Genomic DNA, 16,781 nt, shown 5'->3' on the forward strand with positions numbered 1-16,781 from the left:
CACAGCTGTCTCAGCTCCTGCCCACGGTGGTGAGGCAAAGGCTGACAAGGCTGTCAGGGCCTTAGCGTGGTTAATGTTACACTCCTGTGTCTTTCCCAAGACTGGGAGCCCAGAGACTGCAAGACCCAGAGTCTTGGTGTGGGGGGAACCAAGGAAGGCAAGAAAATGAAACAGACAAGAGTGTGAAAAACCAAACCTCAAAAAACCACTTTAATCACAACCTAACAGCGCCAGGTGCAATGTCTGGGGACAGACTCTGGGTACAATGCTGTGTGGTAACCACACTCACACGGGGCTCTGAGAAGGCCCCCAAGGGGGACTTACCTTCAGGGACTGAGCCAGGGGGGAAAGGGGCAGCCCCAGAAAGGGGGCTGGGGCACCCTGTGGGGAAGGCACTACTTCTTGGCAAAAGAGATCTTCATGGCATTGTTCTGCGTGATCTTAAAGCCTTGCAGGGCGTCTCGCGCTGCCCCGGCCTGCACTTCATTGTCAAACTCCACAAAGGCGATGTCGTGGCGCCCGGGCACCAGACGCACCTCCTTGAAGCCAGGGAACCTGGGAGGAGGAAACAGCAGACCTCAGAGATGTGCCTCGGCGTCCTGCTAGTATTCTGGCCCGAAAGTGACAGGACCAGGCAAGAATCTCATAATGCACAGCCCAGACCCCAGACCAAAGGGTTCCCAGGACAAGATACACGCAGAGCCCTGTTGCCTGGAGAGTCTCAACACGTCAACAACCACAGGAAGCCTGGCACCAGCACCCCTTCTTTCCCTAAAGTCCACCCTCAGTCCCAGAAACCAGTCGCCACTCTCAGCCTCGTTTCTGCTTTGTGGAGACAGGGTCACTTAAGGAGCTCAGGCTGAGCACTGGGTTACAGAGGCCATCGGGCCTGTCTAGCTTCCCTCCTCACCTACTCCTGTTCAATGGACATCCTTTCCCATGAGCAGTCTCAAAAATATGTACTGTTCAGAGGAGGCATACCAGCTGTACCGGGCCCAGCTTTATTTGGTTTCTCAAAATTCCCTTCAGCATTATTACAAGAGAACCACTCCAGCCAGGTATGGAAGGTCACACCTGGCCAGCCTGAGCTATACATCAAAGCATGCCCGTGCTCTCCCAATACACTGTTTCTAACATGAAGAAGCGGAGGAAAGGGGCTGCAGAGGGCTCAGCACTTCAGATCAAGAACTAAGAGGGCCCAAGTCCGGTTCCCAGTGCCAGTGCCAGGCCGCTCAAAACTGCCTAAAACTCCAGCTCAGGGATACCTGACGCTTCTGGCACACACCCCGCCACATACACATGCACGATTAAAGCAGACAAGCCTGCAAGTTTCGTTAGACAGGCACCGAGCACCATCTACCCCACCCAGGGTCTCACGTAGCAAAGGCTACCCAGCGAGAATGACCCTGAACTCAGTTGTCTTGCTTCAGTCTTGCACGTGTCGAGGTGACACACATCTCCAGGCTTGACAGACACTTCTGTAAGAGGTGTGCTCAGAAACACGCCGACTAGAAAGCCAGGCCCTGCTCCACTCTGCAGGCCCTCAGGGCCCCAGGTTCCAGCAGGGCCCCGGAGTGCGGAGCTCCCAGCGCCCTCTGATGGCTCAACGCTTTGCTACTCTTTTCCTTTTCCTTTGTTCTGCACCTCTCAGTGACAGACTCAGAAAAGGCAGCTCAGGACTCAAACTACCCACAACGGTGCCCACAGCCCTCTCACACCTTCAGCTGCTGGACACCGAAACGCTGGAACCCAGCCAGCCAGCCAGAAGCCCCACTTACTGGTTGAAAAGCATGGACAGCATGAGCTCGTTGGTCTCCTCAGGCAGGTTGGTGAGGAAGAGGATGTGATTGGGAGGATTCTCGGAGAGCTGTAGGGGGAGATGGGTGCCCATGAGCCGGGGTACCCTACGGGGATGCCTGGCACTGCACTCTGCTCACCACCCAGTTCTTTCTCACATGTCCCCTCATGCAGACCATCACCCACCTCCCTCAGCCAGCGTCACGCAGGACGTGGTGCCTGGCCGGCGACCTAGTGCATGCACTCCACGTGGATGCAGACCTCTGCTTTGCCTCACCCTGCTCACACAGACCAGCATGCAAGCCAACTGCTCTGTCCCAGGGTGGCTCGGCACACACAAACTCCAGCACCACCTCTCCTGACCTAACCCCACGTGCCAGCTCTACTTCTATTGGCAGATTGTGCTTATGAGACCTTGGGGTGGGGTAGGGTCACTTACAGGCTGGGCAGGGGGCATCTGTCCAGGCATGAGCTGCTGTGGGGGCATGGCCCCAGGGGGCATCTGGCCAGGGGCAAGGCCCGGTGGTGGGATCATGCCAGGTGGCGGCATGTAGGGAGGCTGGCCTGGCATGTGGTGCATGATCCGGGGCGCCTGAGTCATCGGTGGCATGCCCTGTGGAGAAAAGCAGGACTCACGGGCTACAGGTCACAGTGCCCACAACGCAGAGGGGCAGAGCTACCTGAGAGGAGAGACAGAAAGAGAGAAACCCACACCTGGAAAGATGAAAAAACACCCACAGGAAGCCGTGTGGCTGAAGAGGCCCGGCTTACCGGCACAGGCTGGACAGCGCCCACCACGGGGGCGGCTGCCCCACCCTGAACAGCCTTTTTGGCAGCTGGTGTCTCCTGACTCTTGGGCTTCCTCTTCTCTCGTTTGCGGTCCCGCTCCACAAAGGTGCCCTTCATCTTGGCGATGATGTCTGAGTCTGTCTTGGCATACTGGATGCGCTGCCAATCAGAGCAGAATGGTCAAAGGTGTGGAAACCAGAGGGAAATTGCTAGAGTTCAAAATGAACCTCAAGAGGAGCTTGCTAAGAAAAATTACAGAGGCTGCTTGGCCACAACTTCCTTATCTGTAAAATGGAGATATTCTCCACTTAAGTCTAAGTGCCCAAAAGCAGCAGTAGCCGGACTACAGGAAGCAGCTAACTGTAAGCTAGGGGAGGAGCTTACAAGCTCTCCCACGAAGAACCAGAACATCTGCTCAGACACATACTTTAAAAGGCAGGGTCTCACAATATAGTTTTGGCTAACCGAGGACTCGCTATGTACAACAGACTGGCCTAGAACTCAGAGATCTACCTGCCAGCAATAAATAATTTTGTTTTCTAATGTCCCATGTTCAGAAGGGGACCTGAGTGTTACAAAGTGAACTTTTCAGACAGAATGGTCAGGAAAAGCTGAACACAAAAAATGTGGTGAATCAAAAGTAAATGTGGTGGACACGGGAGCACCTAAGCAAGGCATGGCCAGGAAGCCAAGGGATGAAAAAACAGGGCCTGGGATGCAGGCCCAGGACCCCAGCTGCAAGAGACAAAGCAGAGGGGCACTAGGTTCCATTTCTGTCTGGCTACACACACTGAGGAGGGGCAGAGGGAGGGAGAAGGTGAGGCCACAAACACAAACAGGGACCCTCCGCGCTGTGCTAGGAAGTGGAGTGCTATAATGAGCGATGAGAGCGCTCAGGACCCGTGATGTAGAGACAAGCCTGGGTGGACAGAGGAGCACATGGAGCTGAGGGAAGGGGGGGCTGGGAGGAGACGCCCGGCAGCAGTGAGAGAACGGTCTGTAGGTATGGAAGAGAGGCAAGGCGGTGCCTAGGGAGATAATCCTCTGTTCACTTTGGTTTGGGCCTATTTACATAGTTTTAGGCAGGGTCCCATTCCGTAGTCCAGGTTGGGTTGGAACTCTTGGCAATCCGCCTGTCTCAGCCTCCTATACATGTAGGCATAAGCCACCACGCTCAGCTTCTTGATCCAGAGCTCCAATATAAGGAGCACAGAAAAGGAACAGCAAGAAAACATAGCATCCTTCGGGAACACTACAGGCCATAGGAGGCCCACACCCACCCAGTCCCTACAGAGCACGCAAACACGTAAACCTGTACATACACACACAACCTCCACGTTCAAGACACTCACCATGGGCTTGTCGTAGAAGGGGAAGCCCTGCATGGAGCGCAGGGCATTCGTGGCACTGCTGACCTCCTTGAAGATGACAAAGGCCTGGCCCCTCATCTTCAGACTGCGAGACACCAGGATATCCAGGATCTGGCCAAACTGGGAGAAGATGGCGTACAGGGACTTCTTGAGCTCTGCGTTCAGGGAAGACAAGATTCACTATGACAAAATGGCCTGGCCACTTGCTCCAGCACTTGCACTGTCCTTGGAAGATGAACAGCTCAAACGAGGGGCCAACAGAAAACCCACAATAACAGAAAAAGCCAAAAACCACTGAAATGGACTTGTCTATATGTCCGTACAAAATATGGACAGTGACAGTACCTGTTACATACTTGCTGTTCAAAAAAACAAACACAAACACTTCTTTTCACTAATCAGGTCTCCAGCTAAGCTAGCCCTCCAGACCTTTCTTAATCCTGACATGCCATTTATTTGTTTATTTTGAGGCTGGGTCTGACTCTATAGCCCCAAACTCTGAGCAATCCTGTTCCAATCTCTGAATCACAAGCAAGACCTCCTATTCTGACACACCTCAGTCTTCACAATCTCTTCACGGAATGTCCTTTCCCTGACATTTCTTGACACGTCTCAGCATAAATCTGCCACCTCCAACTGCACTGTCAGCATGCCCTGTGCGCCTCTTCTCACCCCCCCCCCCCGTTTCTCCAGCTGATGTCAGTTCACTTACTGACCATCTCTTATTAACACCTACAAGCCTGTGAGTTGGACATGCTGCCCTGAACCCAAATCCCAACACCCAGGAGCTGGAGGCAGGAGGCTCAGGTACTTTAAGTCATTCTCCAGTAAGCTTGAGACCAGCCTCTGGCAAAAACAAAACAGCTGGGTTTAATCCTAGCAATGAGAAGGAAAAGGCCAGCCTGGTCTATATAGAGTTCCAGTCCAGCCAGGACCACACAGTAAAACCTAGCCTCAAAAATAAACAAATAAAGGTAAGCTTTAAGCCTAGGCAGGCGTGGTGACATGCACCTTATTCACAGCACTTAAGAAGCCAGTGCCAGGGTAACTTCATTAAATCCCTACAACTCCGTAGGGAAATATCACTCCCAGTGTGAATCTAAAGCCTAGGCAATTACTGAGAGGCCAGCTATTTCTCTGGCCCTCCAGCTCCCTTCCCCACTTCCTACACCTTTGAGACCACATCTTACTAAGTTGTCCAAGCTAGGCTTGAACTATTCTGTAACCCTGACAAGCAACAGGTTGGGAATCTGCCCATGTGGGCCTCCAGGGAGGCCCATGGACTCCCATGTCACCAGGCCTAACAACAAAACAGTTCTTTCCTTTTTTGGTATCGCTCCCCAAGCAGCACCTTGGCTCCCTTTGTCACACAGTTGGCTGCCCTTCCCAGGGAACAAAAGGAACCAACCCTCTGTTTTGTTTTGAGTCCTTTTTGCTATGGTATGAAGCAGTTTGGTGAGGACAATGGTGCTGGATCCAGACTGGAACTGAACTATGACCCTGCTTCGGCCAAGCCCTCCTAGCCTCCTCAGGTGCTTGCTCCCGCCAAGGGCACATGTATTTATTCTGTGTTTTGGGGCCAGAGCCACAGAGGAAGGAAGAGCAAGTAAGGACACAGTGGAGCACATGTAGAAGTGAGAGGATGACTTCTGGGAGTAACTCTCCTGTCTCAGACGCCCAGAACTCCTCTTATGCAGTCACTACCCCTACTCTGGGTAACCTGAACTCAGCCCCAGTGAGCTCAGGAGGCATCCTGGTGGAAGTCAGAGGATGCTGTCCTTCCACCACAGGAGCTGGGAAAGCCAGGCTTGGCAGCGAGCAGATAAACTGTCTTTCAGGTCCTCTCCTGCCAATTTCCTCCAGGTGGTCCTAACACCTAGAATTTACCCTTCACTAACTGCAGAATACTTCCACAAAGCAATCCACCAGTGAAAGGGTGGAACACCCACCCCACAAGCCTCATGACCTGAGTGTGACCTCAGGAACAAACCCACAGTGAAAGAGAACAGCCACCCTACAGCTGTCCTGACCACACGCAGGCATCCATGTTCACAGACACATACAAAATAAATACATAAAGCAGTTGCATGTGTTTGTTTAAATTTTTATAGCCTTTAAATCTTTTCTAACTTTATGTGTGTGGATATTTTGCCTGCAGAAGCCAGAAGAAGATGTCATACCCCCTGGAACTGGAGTCACAGACAGTTATGACCCTCCCTTGAATACTGGGAAACTAACCCAGACCCTCTGAAGAGCAGGCGGTGCTCTCTAACCACTGAGCCATCTCCCCAGGCCAGCTTGATTTTCGTAGTTGCCATTACTCATCCCAGGAAACACTAACATAGTTACATTCTTCAATCCTTTGGGAGACAGGGTCTTGCTACATAGCCTAAGCTGGTCTGGACCTCAAGATCCTCCTGCCTCAGACTTCTCCTGAGCACTGTGATTACAGGCCTGCCCCATCACGGGCTGAGAGAAGTGTGTGGTCTTCCGTTTCTTTACTAGTTCTGACCACGTTGCCCAAACTGGCTTCAAACTTCCACTGTTCCTGATAAGAGAATTACAGCCTTCTGCTAACCAGCACAGTCCAAGAATTTGCTTAACCAAAAACCTCACACTTGTGTCCTAATTTTTCTTGCTATCTGATCTCAGGCAAGTTATGCTGGCCAAGTTCCAATTTCTTAATCTGAGAGGCTTGTGAGAACTAAATATGTTCAAGACTTAGAATCCTGCATATATCACCCATATTACAGAGGCAGTCACTGTGTTACTGACATTGTAGCCAAAATCACTAAGACCCAGAGGACAGTGGACAGAGACAGTCTCATGATAGCAGACTGATGGAGAGAAAGATTTTGGAATACTTGGAAGAAAGAGCTAAAACCTTGAAGAGCAGCCACAACGCACAGATTAAAGGGCAGAGTGTAAAATGGTTAAGGGTGTGTGGAAAACCAAGGAAGCAGTATGTATAAAAGCCAAAACTAACTCCTGACAGACTGAATGGGGAAGGCTGAGAAAGAAAAGTGGGTGCTAGAGGTAAAAGGGGGTCAACTCCTGTGAGATCACATAAGTCCAGGCCTCCCCGAGAACTCACCATCTTTCTTGATCTTCTCATTGAGATTGTTGATATAAATAGTGTGGTTGGGACGGGTCTCGGGAACTGCCATGGTGTAAGACGTTCAGGTACGGCTTAAAGGGGACGGGGAGGGGGGGAGAAAGAGGCGACTTTAGCCTTATGGTTCCCAAAATCTTTGTCCCGAAGGGCTGACGGGCTCGGCTTAGGGATACTTCTTCCAGGAGTTAGACCGGAATCGAGGGAGGACGGCACAGCTTGGCAACAAAGCCAGAGCAGGACTCCGCTTCTCCAGCCCGCGTGCTAAGGGCGCTCCAGAGAGAGGATAACTACGAGTCCCAGAATGCTCTCCGAGTCCCGGCAGGCGGAGCCTAGCGAGCGGCGAGTCCCATTACTCCACGCGCGCGAAAGGCCTCCCGGGAGGGAAAAAGAGCCCGGATGTCGTGAGCCAGTTAAGAAACATCGGGACCGATTTGGGACGTCCTGGTCCCTCAGCCGGCGCCAAGCGGCTCACCCGCCTCCCCAGGCCCGAGGGACATCCACCCGCGCGGGAACGCACCACCTGAGTGCCCGCTCCCGCCGACAGCGCTCGCTGCGTTGCTCGGCTCAGACGCGGCGTTCCTCCCGGCTCCAGCTTCCCCTCCCGCGAGCTGGTCGCCGCGCGCAGACTCGGTAGGTCCACTGACCAGAGTGAGCCTCTTTCCCGGCCGCAGCGCCTGCCGAGGAGAGGAGCACGTGGGTTCCCGCCTTAGCGACAAGCCCCGTCCCCTGGACCGGAGCGAGCGAGCCAATCAGTGGACGCTACGAGCTTTTGGCCAATTGGGCCACGGTTCGAGCCTGCTTCTCCGAGGCCACGCCTCTTCCTCTTCCGTCGGCGGCCTCCGATCACGTGGTCATCTGGGAGGCTCGTAGTGGTCGCTGGTTGTGTGGTGTAGGATGAGGAAGGACAGGTCGGGGCCCGCAGGGTGACCATTTGGTCCCGAGGAGGAGCGGTTAGGAGGGCTAGGCTCGTCCTCTAGACACCTCCCAACAGGTCCTGACCTCATTAACAGAAGTGACCAAAGCTAGTTTAGTTCCAATGAGATGACACCTGGAAAGTTTCCCTCCTGGTGTAGCCCCAGCCCCAAAGCACAGCCCACCCTTCGGGATTCTTCATCATTTAAGTTTCTCCCAGACCAACTGGTCAGGAAACATATTCTGCAATTCAATTCTAGTTTTTTTTTTTTTTTTTTTTTTCCATTTTTAACACAGGTCTCAATGTGTGTACAGGCCTGAATCACATCCGATTGTCTTAAAAACTGAAAATCTCCATCCTTGAGATTTGGGAGAATCCTCTTCTCATTCTCATTCAGCTCTTCCCAAAGACGCCAAATGACTTCTCCATGCTCATTCTCCCAAAACCCCACAATCCCCCCAATAATTCACGAGACCCAAGGCTCCAGTGTTTCACCTCCTCTACCCCCGAGTCCACTGGACTTAGCTTTGCCATCCCCTCCCTGTAGTCTCCAGGCTTCTGTCCCACCCCCACCCCCACCCCCACCCCCTCCACCCTCTGCTGTGGAGGCTATTCCTCATGTCTACGGCCTGGAGAACAGCCGGCTTCTGAAGGAGGCCTTGGAGAAGGCTGGCCCAGTCCCCAAAGGCAGAGAAGATGTGAAGAGGCTCCTGAAGCTGCACAAGGACCGGTACGGTCTCCAGCGCCCCAGCAGCACCCCAACCCACCACTCATCCAAACACCTGTTTGCAGTCTCCAGAGAACAATGTCTGTTCATGCCCGGTTCTGAGGCAGAGGCCAATGGCTTGGTCCTCCCAGACAGTGACTCCCAGAGTAGCCAGGGATTTGATAATTGGTCCCCAAGGAAGTGTCTAACCCAGGGTGCAAGAGAAGCAGCTGCAAATGCTCATGAGCAAGTTATGAAGGCCAATGCCATGAGAACAGACAGAATTGGTACAGGTATATAGTAAGACATATGTGTTGCTTTCCAAGAACTACAAAGAGGAGCTGGGAAATAGGCAGGAGCCAACACAGCCCGGCAGCTGGATGAAGGAATTTGGATGTCCTGAGGCCTCTGGGGCCAGGGGAAGGCTGTGCTCAGAGAAGAATGCTGCTTTTAGAAGTGGAGGTCTTGAATTGAGTCCAAGGTTCCAGGAAGAAAGTGATGTACCCAGGCACACAGGCCCTTGTCCATACTGAGAAAGAAACTCCCAGTTTCTGGTGTAGTGACGCATGCCTGTAATCCCCGAGCTCAGGAAGCTGAGCAGGAGACGAGTTCCCGGCCAGCCTGAGCTACATAGTGAGACCCTGATGAAGGAAGAAAGGGGGATTATTAAACTCTCCAACCACATTTCTAAGGCACACCAAGTGCCCCAGCAAACTGAATGTAGATATTCTGTCATTCCACATAGGTAGTGCCCGTCAGAGACTGCTCTAGGGGATTTATTTACTTTGCTTGTTTCTTAGGCTGTTTCTCCTTAGTTTTTTGGTTGTGCGGGTAGTTTTGTTTGTTTTGTTGTTGTTTTGTTACTTTGAGACAGAATCTCATGTAGCCCAGGCTAGCCTCAAACTTGCTGTGTAGCTGGGAATACCTTGTTCCTTCCTGCACTTCAGGAGATTATAGGTGTATACTCCCATCACCAGCTCTGTGGTTTTGGTGGCAGTGGTAGTAGGAGACAGGGTGTCTCTGTGTACTGTGACTGGCCTGGAACTCATTTTGGAGACCAGGCTGTCCTTGAATTCATAGACATCCATCTGTCTTTACCTCCAAACTTCTGGGAGTAAAGATGTATGCCACCATACTAGCCTCTTTTTGGTTTTTAATCCAGTGTCACACTCTGTAGCCCAGGCTGGCCTGAAACTCATGGCAGTCCTGCCTCTGCTTCCAAAGTGCTGATATCACAGACATGAATCACCATGGTTGGCTGAGTTTTTAAATGTTTGTTGCTCTCAGCAACTACATGAGATGGGAACTGTTACTTATCTATTGATAAAGTCTTAGAGGGATAGAAAGATGGCTCAGTGGTTAAAAGCACTTGGTTCTCTTGCAGAGAATCTGAGTTCAGTTCTCAGTGCCTATATGGGGTGGCTTACAACCATAACACCAGCTCTAGAGGAACCAGCATTTCTGGCCTCCATGGGCACCGTACAAAGAAAGCTGCAGCTCCCACTAAGCCACGGGACAAAGAAGGGAGACTTCTGCATTTGAACTCACCACCCTGCTGTGGTCAGAAATCATCTTAACCTAAAAACCTGGAGCTTTATTTATTAAGCAGTTGTGGACCCCCACACACACACACACACACACACACCACACTGGCCTTGGAATAGGAAAACAAGCATATGGGCTGAGGAAGTGAGACCAGCAGAAACTGTGTGGCTGCTGCAGGGCTAGTTGGGCCTGCCGAGACTCATCTAGGGGAGCTCTTGGGCCTTAACCATATTGCTACCAGGTTTTACCTGGGTGAGTAAAGCTGTTTATATATTGTGTGTATACATGTGTGCTATAACTACAGTGTGTGTGTATCTGTCTGTCTGTGTCTCCTACCATGTGGGTCCTGACAATAATCAGGTTGGCAGGCTTTTATCTACTGAGTCATTCCTGTAACCCTCTCTATCTAATGGGGTAAATAATCAGGCCCTAGTCATGGTAGCACACCTTTAATCCCAACACTGGGGAAACTGAGGTAGAAAAGTTGCCATTGGTTGGAGGCTAGCATAGGCTACATTTGGAGCTAATGTCTACAAGAAAAGAAAAGAAAACTTAGCATGTGGATATAAAACATGCCACCTTATAGTTTTTTCAGCTAAATCTTCATGGCTCTTTGTTGCATAGGTTCTGTATCTGCTCCTTGTCTTTGAAGCACTGAAAGAAGCAGCAGGAAAGAGGCAAAATGATCCCCCACCACCAGATGAGGAAACTGAGGCTGGGGGAAGGAAGGAGGACATGAGCTACCCAGCCAGGAGCATCTCTGAGGCCTTATGTCGGCTTAGTCTCTGGGGGGTGGTATCAGAGCTGTTCCTGTGACTTACCCTTCTTGCTCTGCTCCAGGTTTCGGAGTGACTTGCAGTGGATCCTCTTTTGTGCTGACCTGCCATCACTCATCCAAGAAGGCCCTCAGTAAGAGCGCGTTGCCCTGCTGTCATAGATCCCTGCCAGTTTTCTAAGGCCAAGCTGGCACTGTGGGACAAGAGCTTTGCCCCAGACATCAGGGGAGAGAGAAAGATCTCTGCAGGGTATTTTCTACATCAGGATGTGTGTGTGTTCATGTGTAACACAGAAGGACCATTCAAATGAGCAAATGAATGACCACCATCCCAGTGAGTACACAGATGAGGGTGGTCCATCTTCTCTCTACTTTGGCACCTGTTCCCCAGGCACCCAGGTTTGACACCACCTTCCAGCCTGTCCTCCCCACCTGGTGTGGGAGGGAAGGCAAGTCCCCTAGACAGCACACCTCTCCCTCCTCTGGGGACAGGGGAGTTTAGAAAAGACATGGAACGTGCCACAGAGTGGCCTTTCTCTCCTAGGTGTGGACTGGTGGCCTTGTGGATGGCAGGAGCTCTCCTGTCAACCCCTGGCAGCGTCTCTCTGGAAAGGCTGGTGCAGGTGGCTGTGGAGAGAGGATACACAGCACAGGGAGAGATGTTCTCTGGTGAGTTGACTGGGAAATACTTGAAGCCCCAGAGTTCCTCTCTGCTCCTCTCTGGGAGGGGCAGAAGAGGCTAGCTGAGACACTGAGGGTGTATGGGGAGCCTTGTTTTCTTCTCCTGGTCTACCCTCTTACAGTAGTAGATCAAAGTTGTCAGAAGTGGAACCAGGCTGCTTGAGTTGTAAGCCCAGCTCTCACCATCTCTGTGGCTAAGTGCTTAAGCAATTGGCCAGCCTTATGCCTCACATGTTTTGTTTGTAGTACTGGGAATTGAACTCAGGGCCATAGTACTGGCTAGGCAGGTCCTCTATCACTGAGCCACACCCCAATCCCTCACTGGGGGGGTTCTAGGCAGGTGCTCTACCACTGAGCCATACCCCCAGGCCTTCACTGGGGGATTCTAGGCAGGTGCCCTCCCACTGAGCCACACCCCAGCCCCTCACTGGGGGCTTCTGCGCAGGGGCTCTACCACTGAGTTCTATTTCCAGCCATGTATTTCTTTTATTTATTTATTTTATTTTGAGACATGAGCTCACCAAATTGCTTAGCCTGGTTTTGAACTCACTGGGTAGCCAAGGCAGACTTTGAACATCTGATGATCCTAATTCAACCCCTGAAATAGCAGGAATGACAGGGCTATGCCATCAGGCCCAGCTGTGCCTCATTTTCTATACTTAGATAAATGATAAGCCCTTCTGAAATGATTCTCATTCATATAATGATTGATTGACTGATTGATTGATTGATCGAGTCATATTCTCCCACTTCCTCCCTCTTTTTCTATTCTATCTCCAGTGGCTGACATGGCCAAACTGGCCCAGGAGACTTTGGGCTGCCAGGCTGAGCTCCTCTGTGGTGGCTTGGGTGGTCCCAACAGAGATCGGGTCCTACAGCACCTCATCAGTGGACATCCCCTGCTTATCCCGCATCCCAGGGCCTGAGAGGGAGCAGGGCAGGGATGGTAAAGGGCGGGACCCAGGGCCACACCACAGTTCCAACCTTAACACCAGCTTCCAGCTATGATGAGGATTTCAACCATGAGCCATGTCAAAAGAAAGGCCATAAGGCCCACTGGGCAGTGAGCGCAGGTAGGTCCTCCTGACGTTTGTGCCTGTGTGCTGCGCCTACACCCATTATTAACCCCTCACATTGTATTGTCACTGATGGATGGTGCTGGCCACACACAGTATGAACGACAACTTGCCCTCCCTCTTTCCCATATGGTACTTAGCAAAAAGCCCAGCAGGTCCATCAGCCACTTGCCAATTAAGAGTTCCCTCAGACAGGCTCAGAGCACAGGGAGCAAAGGGCCCCAGGCACAGCCGAGCCTCTGACTCTTCAGACTCCTTAGTTCTGCCTGAGTTGCTTCCCCTCTCTGGGCCTGTTGCCCACTTGGAAGTTTAAGGTGGTTGATGGTGGAGGGGGGTTAGTTTTTCTCACAGAAGAAGTTTGAGAGGCTCCTGAGGCTCCTGGTTCGGGGGAGACATGGCAGGGAAGGCATGATAGCTGACTGCCTGTAGCTTGTCTTTTGCTCTTTTGTGGGTTCTTCTCTTTCCCACCCTTTATCCCCGTTTTCACCCCTATCACTAGATAGGACAGAAAGAAAGACAGAGGGGAGCAAGAAAGAGCCCTGAATATAAATACTTTCTTCTAGTTTCTTCTTTGAGCACAACTAACAAACCACAACCAACCCCCTGAATGACCAACAACCACCCACACCACTCTCTCAGCACCTACCATTTATATACCCTCCAAGAATTTCCCAGGATTCTTAACATCACAAATGCGGAAATTCTGCAGCTGGCAAAACCACTGTTGGACTAGAGCATTGGGCAAATCACAGTCAGCTGTTGTGGTCACTCCAAGGCAGCCCCACGTCCCCATATCTGGGATACAAACAAAAAACCTATTCTTACCATATTTCTGGGTTTTGTTTGTTTTTGTTTTTTTAAGAAACAAAAATTCCAGAATTCTCATTACATCTGCCAAAGAGTCTGAGGTTCAGCTCATTAGTTTTTGGTTGACCAGGAAGCAGAAAGCTCCACCCGGAAATGTAGATTGGACGATAACCCTTCACTTGTGCTTTAGCCCCATCCCCATGGTGGACTTCCTCCAGCAAGGGCCCGCCTCCTAAAGGTCCCACCAGCTCCAGAATAGTACCACGGACTGCAGGCTAGAGTGCCAGCACTTAAACCTGAGGGTGCTGCACGTGGACAGTAACGGAGGCAACACTGCCTGGTCAGCGCGTGACTAGAACACACTTGGTACCACATGCATCTCTGTCAGCAGCACCATCACCCTGCCTGTCCGGAAGAAGGGTGGAGGCTCTGCTGGATCTCTGGATGTCTGGCCTTGAGGGCTTCTGGGGGGGGGGTCTTTCTGTAGCTGAAGGTGTTAGGGTTTTCTTTGTTTCAATGCTGTGTCCACCTTCAATGAGCTACAAGGGGCAGGACCTCAGGTACCTGAGGTTTGGAAGCCAGAGGTCCTGTGTACCCACAGAAGCCCACTAACCTTGGAGCAAGGCAGCACCTGGCCCAGAGGGTTGCCCTGGCACCCAGGCAACTCACATCTGCTTCCTGTCTCCCAGGGGTCCTGATGGGAGTGCAGAGGGTGCCAAGCCCTGGCTACATTGAAGACTCTGAGCTGCCAGGCCTCTTCCACCCAGTGCCGGATGCATGCCACCAACCACCATCCTTCCCAGAAGAAAGCTCCCCAGGTGCCGTCTTCCTTCTCTCTAAGCAGGGCAAGAGTTGGCATTACCAGCTGTGGGACTACAGCCAAGTCCGGGATAGCAACCTGCAGCTGACAGACTTCTCACCTGCAAGGGCCACTGATGGACGGGTGTACGTGGTGCCTGCTGGTGGGGTGCAGGCTGGCCTCTGTGGCCAGGCCCTACTGCTCAGACCACAGAAGTGGAGCCATTAGCTGGGATCCAGGCACCTGCCTTGAACTTATCTCCATCACCATTAGAGTGCCTCAGCTTCATTCCCTTGTGTGACACTTTGAGTCCAACCTGCACCTTGAGGCCTCCTGCCTACAAAGCTTTCACGGGATCACCCACCTATGATGTCAGAAGCACCATCCAAAGTCTAATTACTTCCGAAGTCAAACATTCCTTTGTTTAAGGGAGACTTGGCTTTGTGGAGGATATTTATTTATTATTTATACACCATGTGTGCCTGCGCACCAGAAGGCACCAGACTGCACTATAGATGGTTGTGAGCCACTTGTGGTTGCTGGGAATTGAACTTAGGACCTTTGGAGGAACAGCCATTGCTCTTAATCTCTGAGCTATCTCTCCAGCCCAGATTTTTGTTTTTGAAAGCATGATCTCTGCCTTGGGGGGGGGGGTGGTACTTGCTTCTAGACCCAGCACTCAGAAGGAAGAACAGGTTCTTAACCTGTGGGTCGTAGCCGTTTTAGGGGGTACGGGGAACTACCGTTTCATAGAGATTGCCTAAGACCATCAGAAAAAACAAAACAGACACTTCCTTTACAACTCATAACAGCAGCGAAATTAGTTACAAAGTAGTAACAAAAATTTTATGACTGGGGGTCACCATAAACATGAACTGTATTAAAGGGTCACAACATTAGGAAGGTTACGAACCACCGAGGTAGAGGTAAGCAGATCTCTGATCTACATGGTGAGCTCTGGGCCAACCAGGGCTACAAAGTGAGACTGTCTCAAAAGCTTCCTATGTGCTGGGATTAAAGGCATGTTCCTCCATGCCCAGCCTAGAGGAAGGCTCGATCGTGTCTCAGACCCTGGTCGCAGCCCTCCCACCTGAACGTGACATCAATTGGTCTTTCTTCATGGGCAACTTTTAAGATTCAATTCACCAAACTTCTTCAGGAGCCTGGATCCCCTGCCTGTCCCATCCCTAAGTTTGCTCACTGGGCAGGAATTAACCTGGCTCCCTTCTTGATGGGCTCACGGATCTGTCAGCTGTGATGGCCTTTCAGATACGCATACTAAGTGCCAGCATCAGCACTGAGCCGAATCATGCTCCTTGAGCTGGCAAGATGGCTTAGTGTGTAAAGGTGCTGTGGAGACTGATGACCCAGCACCCATGTGGTAGAGCAAGAACTGACTCCATGAGTTATCCCTCACCTTCACTTGCTTGATATGATGCAGAAATCCAAATGAATAAAATTTTTGAAGCTTACTCCCCATAACTTCTCCACGTTGGCTCCAGTATAATTTCTTCAGAGTGTCTCCAAGACCCTTCCCCTTCTACATAGTGAGGAGAGCAGGAGTATGATGCTTGTTTGGTTTCTTTTTTAGCCAGTTTTGTCATGTTTATTTTGCAGTCTAGGTTAGCCTCAATTATGCTGTGTCCTGACCGAGGCTGGGGATGCTGGTGCAGGCCTATATAATCCAGCATTTGGAACGTTGAGGCCAGATAATCAGTTCAAGCTCATTAGCTGCATGACAAGTTCAGGGCCAACTTAAGCTCTAGAAGACACTTAAGTAAATCATATAGGCAGTTGTGTGTGCCTCCTCCTTTACCCATCCTAGGGCACCAGCTCTTCAGTACTATAAAGAAATAGGCGCCTGGTATGCCCTCTCAGAGGGGAGGAACAAATCTGCCCAGCTGTGGTACTCCCAGCACCCAGCCCCCGGGTCACCTTCCACAGGAGCTGTCTGGTGCCATGGGTGTGTGCTAACAGTGTGTGGCATGAACAGCAGTCTTGAATCCTGCCCCTGATATTTGGCTGGCACTGGCTGGCCTGGTACATTGTACTGGAGCTCAAAGAGATGGCCCAGGAGCCCTGTATCTCTGCATGGTCTAGCATAGAGCCAGACCCAGGAGAATAGCAATTCAGGCTAGGCATGGTGGCACACAGTCTCAGTGCTCAAGAGGCTGAGTCAGGTAGGTCACAGTGAGATTGAGGCAAGCCTGGGCAACACGGTGAGTACCAAGCAGGTTTGGACTACAGAGCAAGACCCTGTCTTAAAAAAAGAAAAAAACAAAAAACCTCAAGCTGAGTGTGAAGGCAAACACCTGCTATCCCAGCACTCTGGGTGACAAGTGATAAAAGGACCTAAGTTCTGGGCCAACCTGGGCTATACAGTGAGACCCTGAGTCAAAAACTGAGAA

General features: G+C 51.5%; 2 protein-coding genes across 7 annotated transcripts; one reads left to right on the forward strand and one right to left on the reverse strand.

Annotated features, from left to right (window-relative positions):
* Positions 1-183: 183 nt before the first annotated feature.
* Positions 184-7,733, reverse strand: Snrpa (small nuclear ribonucleoprotein polypeptide A). 2 transcript variants are annotated; one of them, XM_021650644.2, is made up of 7 exons: positions 7,592-7,733; positions 7,051-7,145; positions 3,939-4,111; positions 2,569-2,745; positions 2,237-2,410; positions 1,779-1,867; positions 184-555 (listed from the first exon to the last, which is right to left on the reverse strand). In XM_021650644.2, the coding sequence occupies exons 2-7, from the start codon at positions 7,121-7,123 to the stop codon at positions 396-398; spliced, it is 846 nt and encodes a 281-aa protein (XP_021506319.1). In that variant the 5' UTR covers positions 7,124-7,145; positions 7,592-7,733; the 3' UTR covers positions 184-395. The 2 variants fall into 2 exon arrangements, with proteins under 2 accessions (XP_021506319.1, XP_021506317.1); XM_021650642.2 differs by having other exon boundaries at positions 7,589-7,730.
* Positions 7,565-15,845, forward strand: Actmap (actin maturation protease). Of its 5 annotated transcripts, XM_021650641.2 has the most exons (7): positions 7,565-7,701; positions 8,281-8,714; positions 11,076-11,144; positions 11,555-11,679; positions 12,472-12,601; positions 12,694-12,764; positions 14,264-15,845. In XM_021650641.2, exons 2-7 carry the CDS (start codon positions 8,401-8,403, stop codon positions 14,599-14,601), a joined length of 1,047 nt encoding a protein of 348 aa, XP_021506316.1. In that variant the 5' UTR covers positions 7,565-7,701; positions 8,281-8,400; the 3' UTR covers positions 14,602-15,845. The 5 variants fall into 5 exon arrangements, with proteins under 5 accessions (XP_021506316.1, XP_060222480.1, XP_060222483.1 ...); XM_060366500.1 differs by lacking the exon at positions 8,281-8,714 and having other exon boundaries at positions 7,571-7,701; positions 11,076-11,344; XM_060366499.1 differs by lacking the exon at positions 8,281-8,714 and having other exon boundaries at positions 7,577-7,701.
* The last annotated feature ends 936 nt before the right edge of the window (positions 15,846-16,781 follow it).

The sequence above is a fragment of the Meriones unguiculatus genome, chromosome 14 (genome assembly GCF_030254825.1).
Source record: "Meriones unguiculatus strain TT.TT164.6M chromosome 14, Bangor_MerUng_6.1, whole genome shotgun sequence".
Taxonomy (NCBI): Eukaryota; Metazoa; Chordata; class Mammalia; order Rodentia; family Muridae; genus Meriones; species Meriones unguiculatus.

Bases quoted from the DNA above. Each gene is read 5' to 3' on its own strand.
- Snrpa (XM_021650644.2), bottom strand. From the start codon at position 7,123: ATGGCAGTTCCCGAGACCCGTCCCAACCACACTATTTATATCAACAAT. The intron at 1,868-2,236 runs GTAAGTGACCCT...CTCCCCCTACAG, and splicing joins AGATGCCCCCTGCCCAGCCT to CTCTCCGAGAATCCTCCCAA. The intron at 556-1,778 runs GTAAGTGGGGCT...TCCTCCTCCCAG, and splicing joins CTGTCCATGCTTTTCAACCA to GTTCCCTGGCTTCAAGGAGG.
- Actmap (XM_021650641.2), top strand. From the start codon at position 8,401: ATGACTTCTCCATGCTCATTCTCCCAAAACCCCACAATCCCCCCAATA. The intron at 12,602-12,693 runs GCATCCCAGGGC...ACCAGCTTCCAG, and splicing joins GGACATCCCCTGCTTATCCC to CTATGATGAGGATTTCAACC. The intron at 12,765-14,263 runs GTAGGTCCTCCT...CCTGTCTCCCAG, and splicing joins CCACTGGGCAGTGAGCGCAG to GGGTCCTGATGGGAGTGCAG.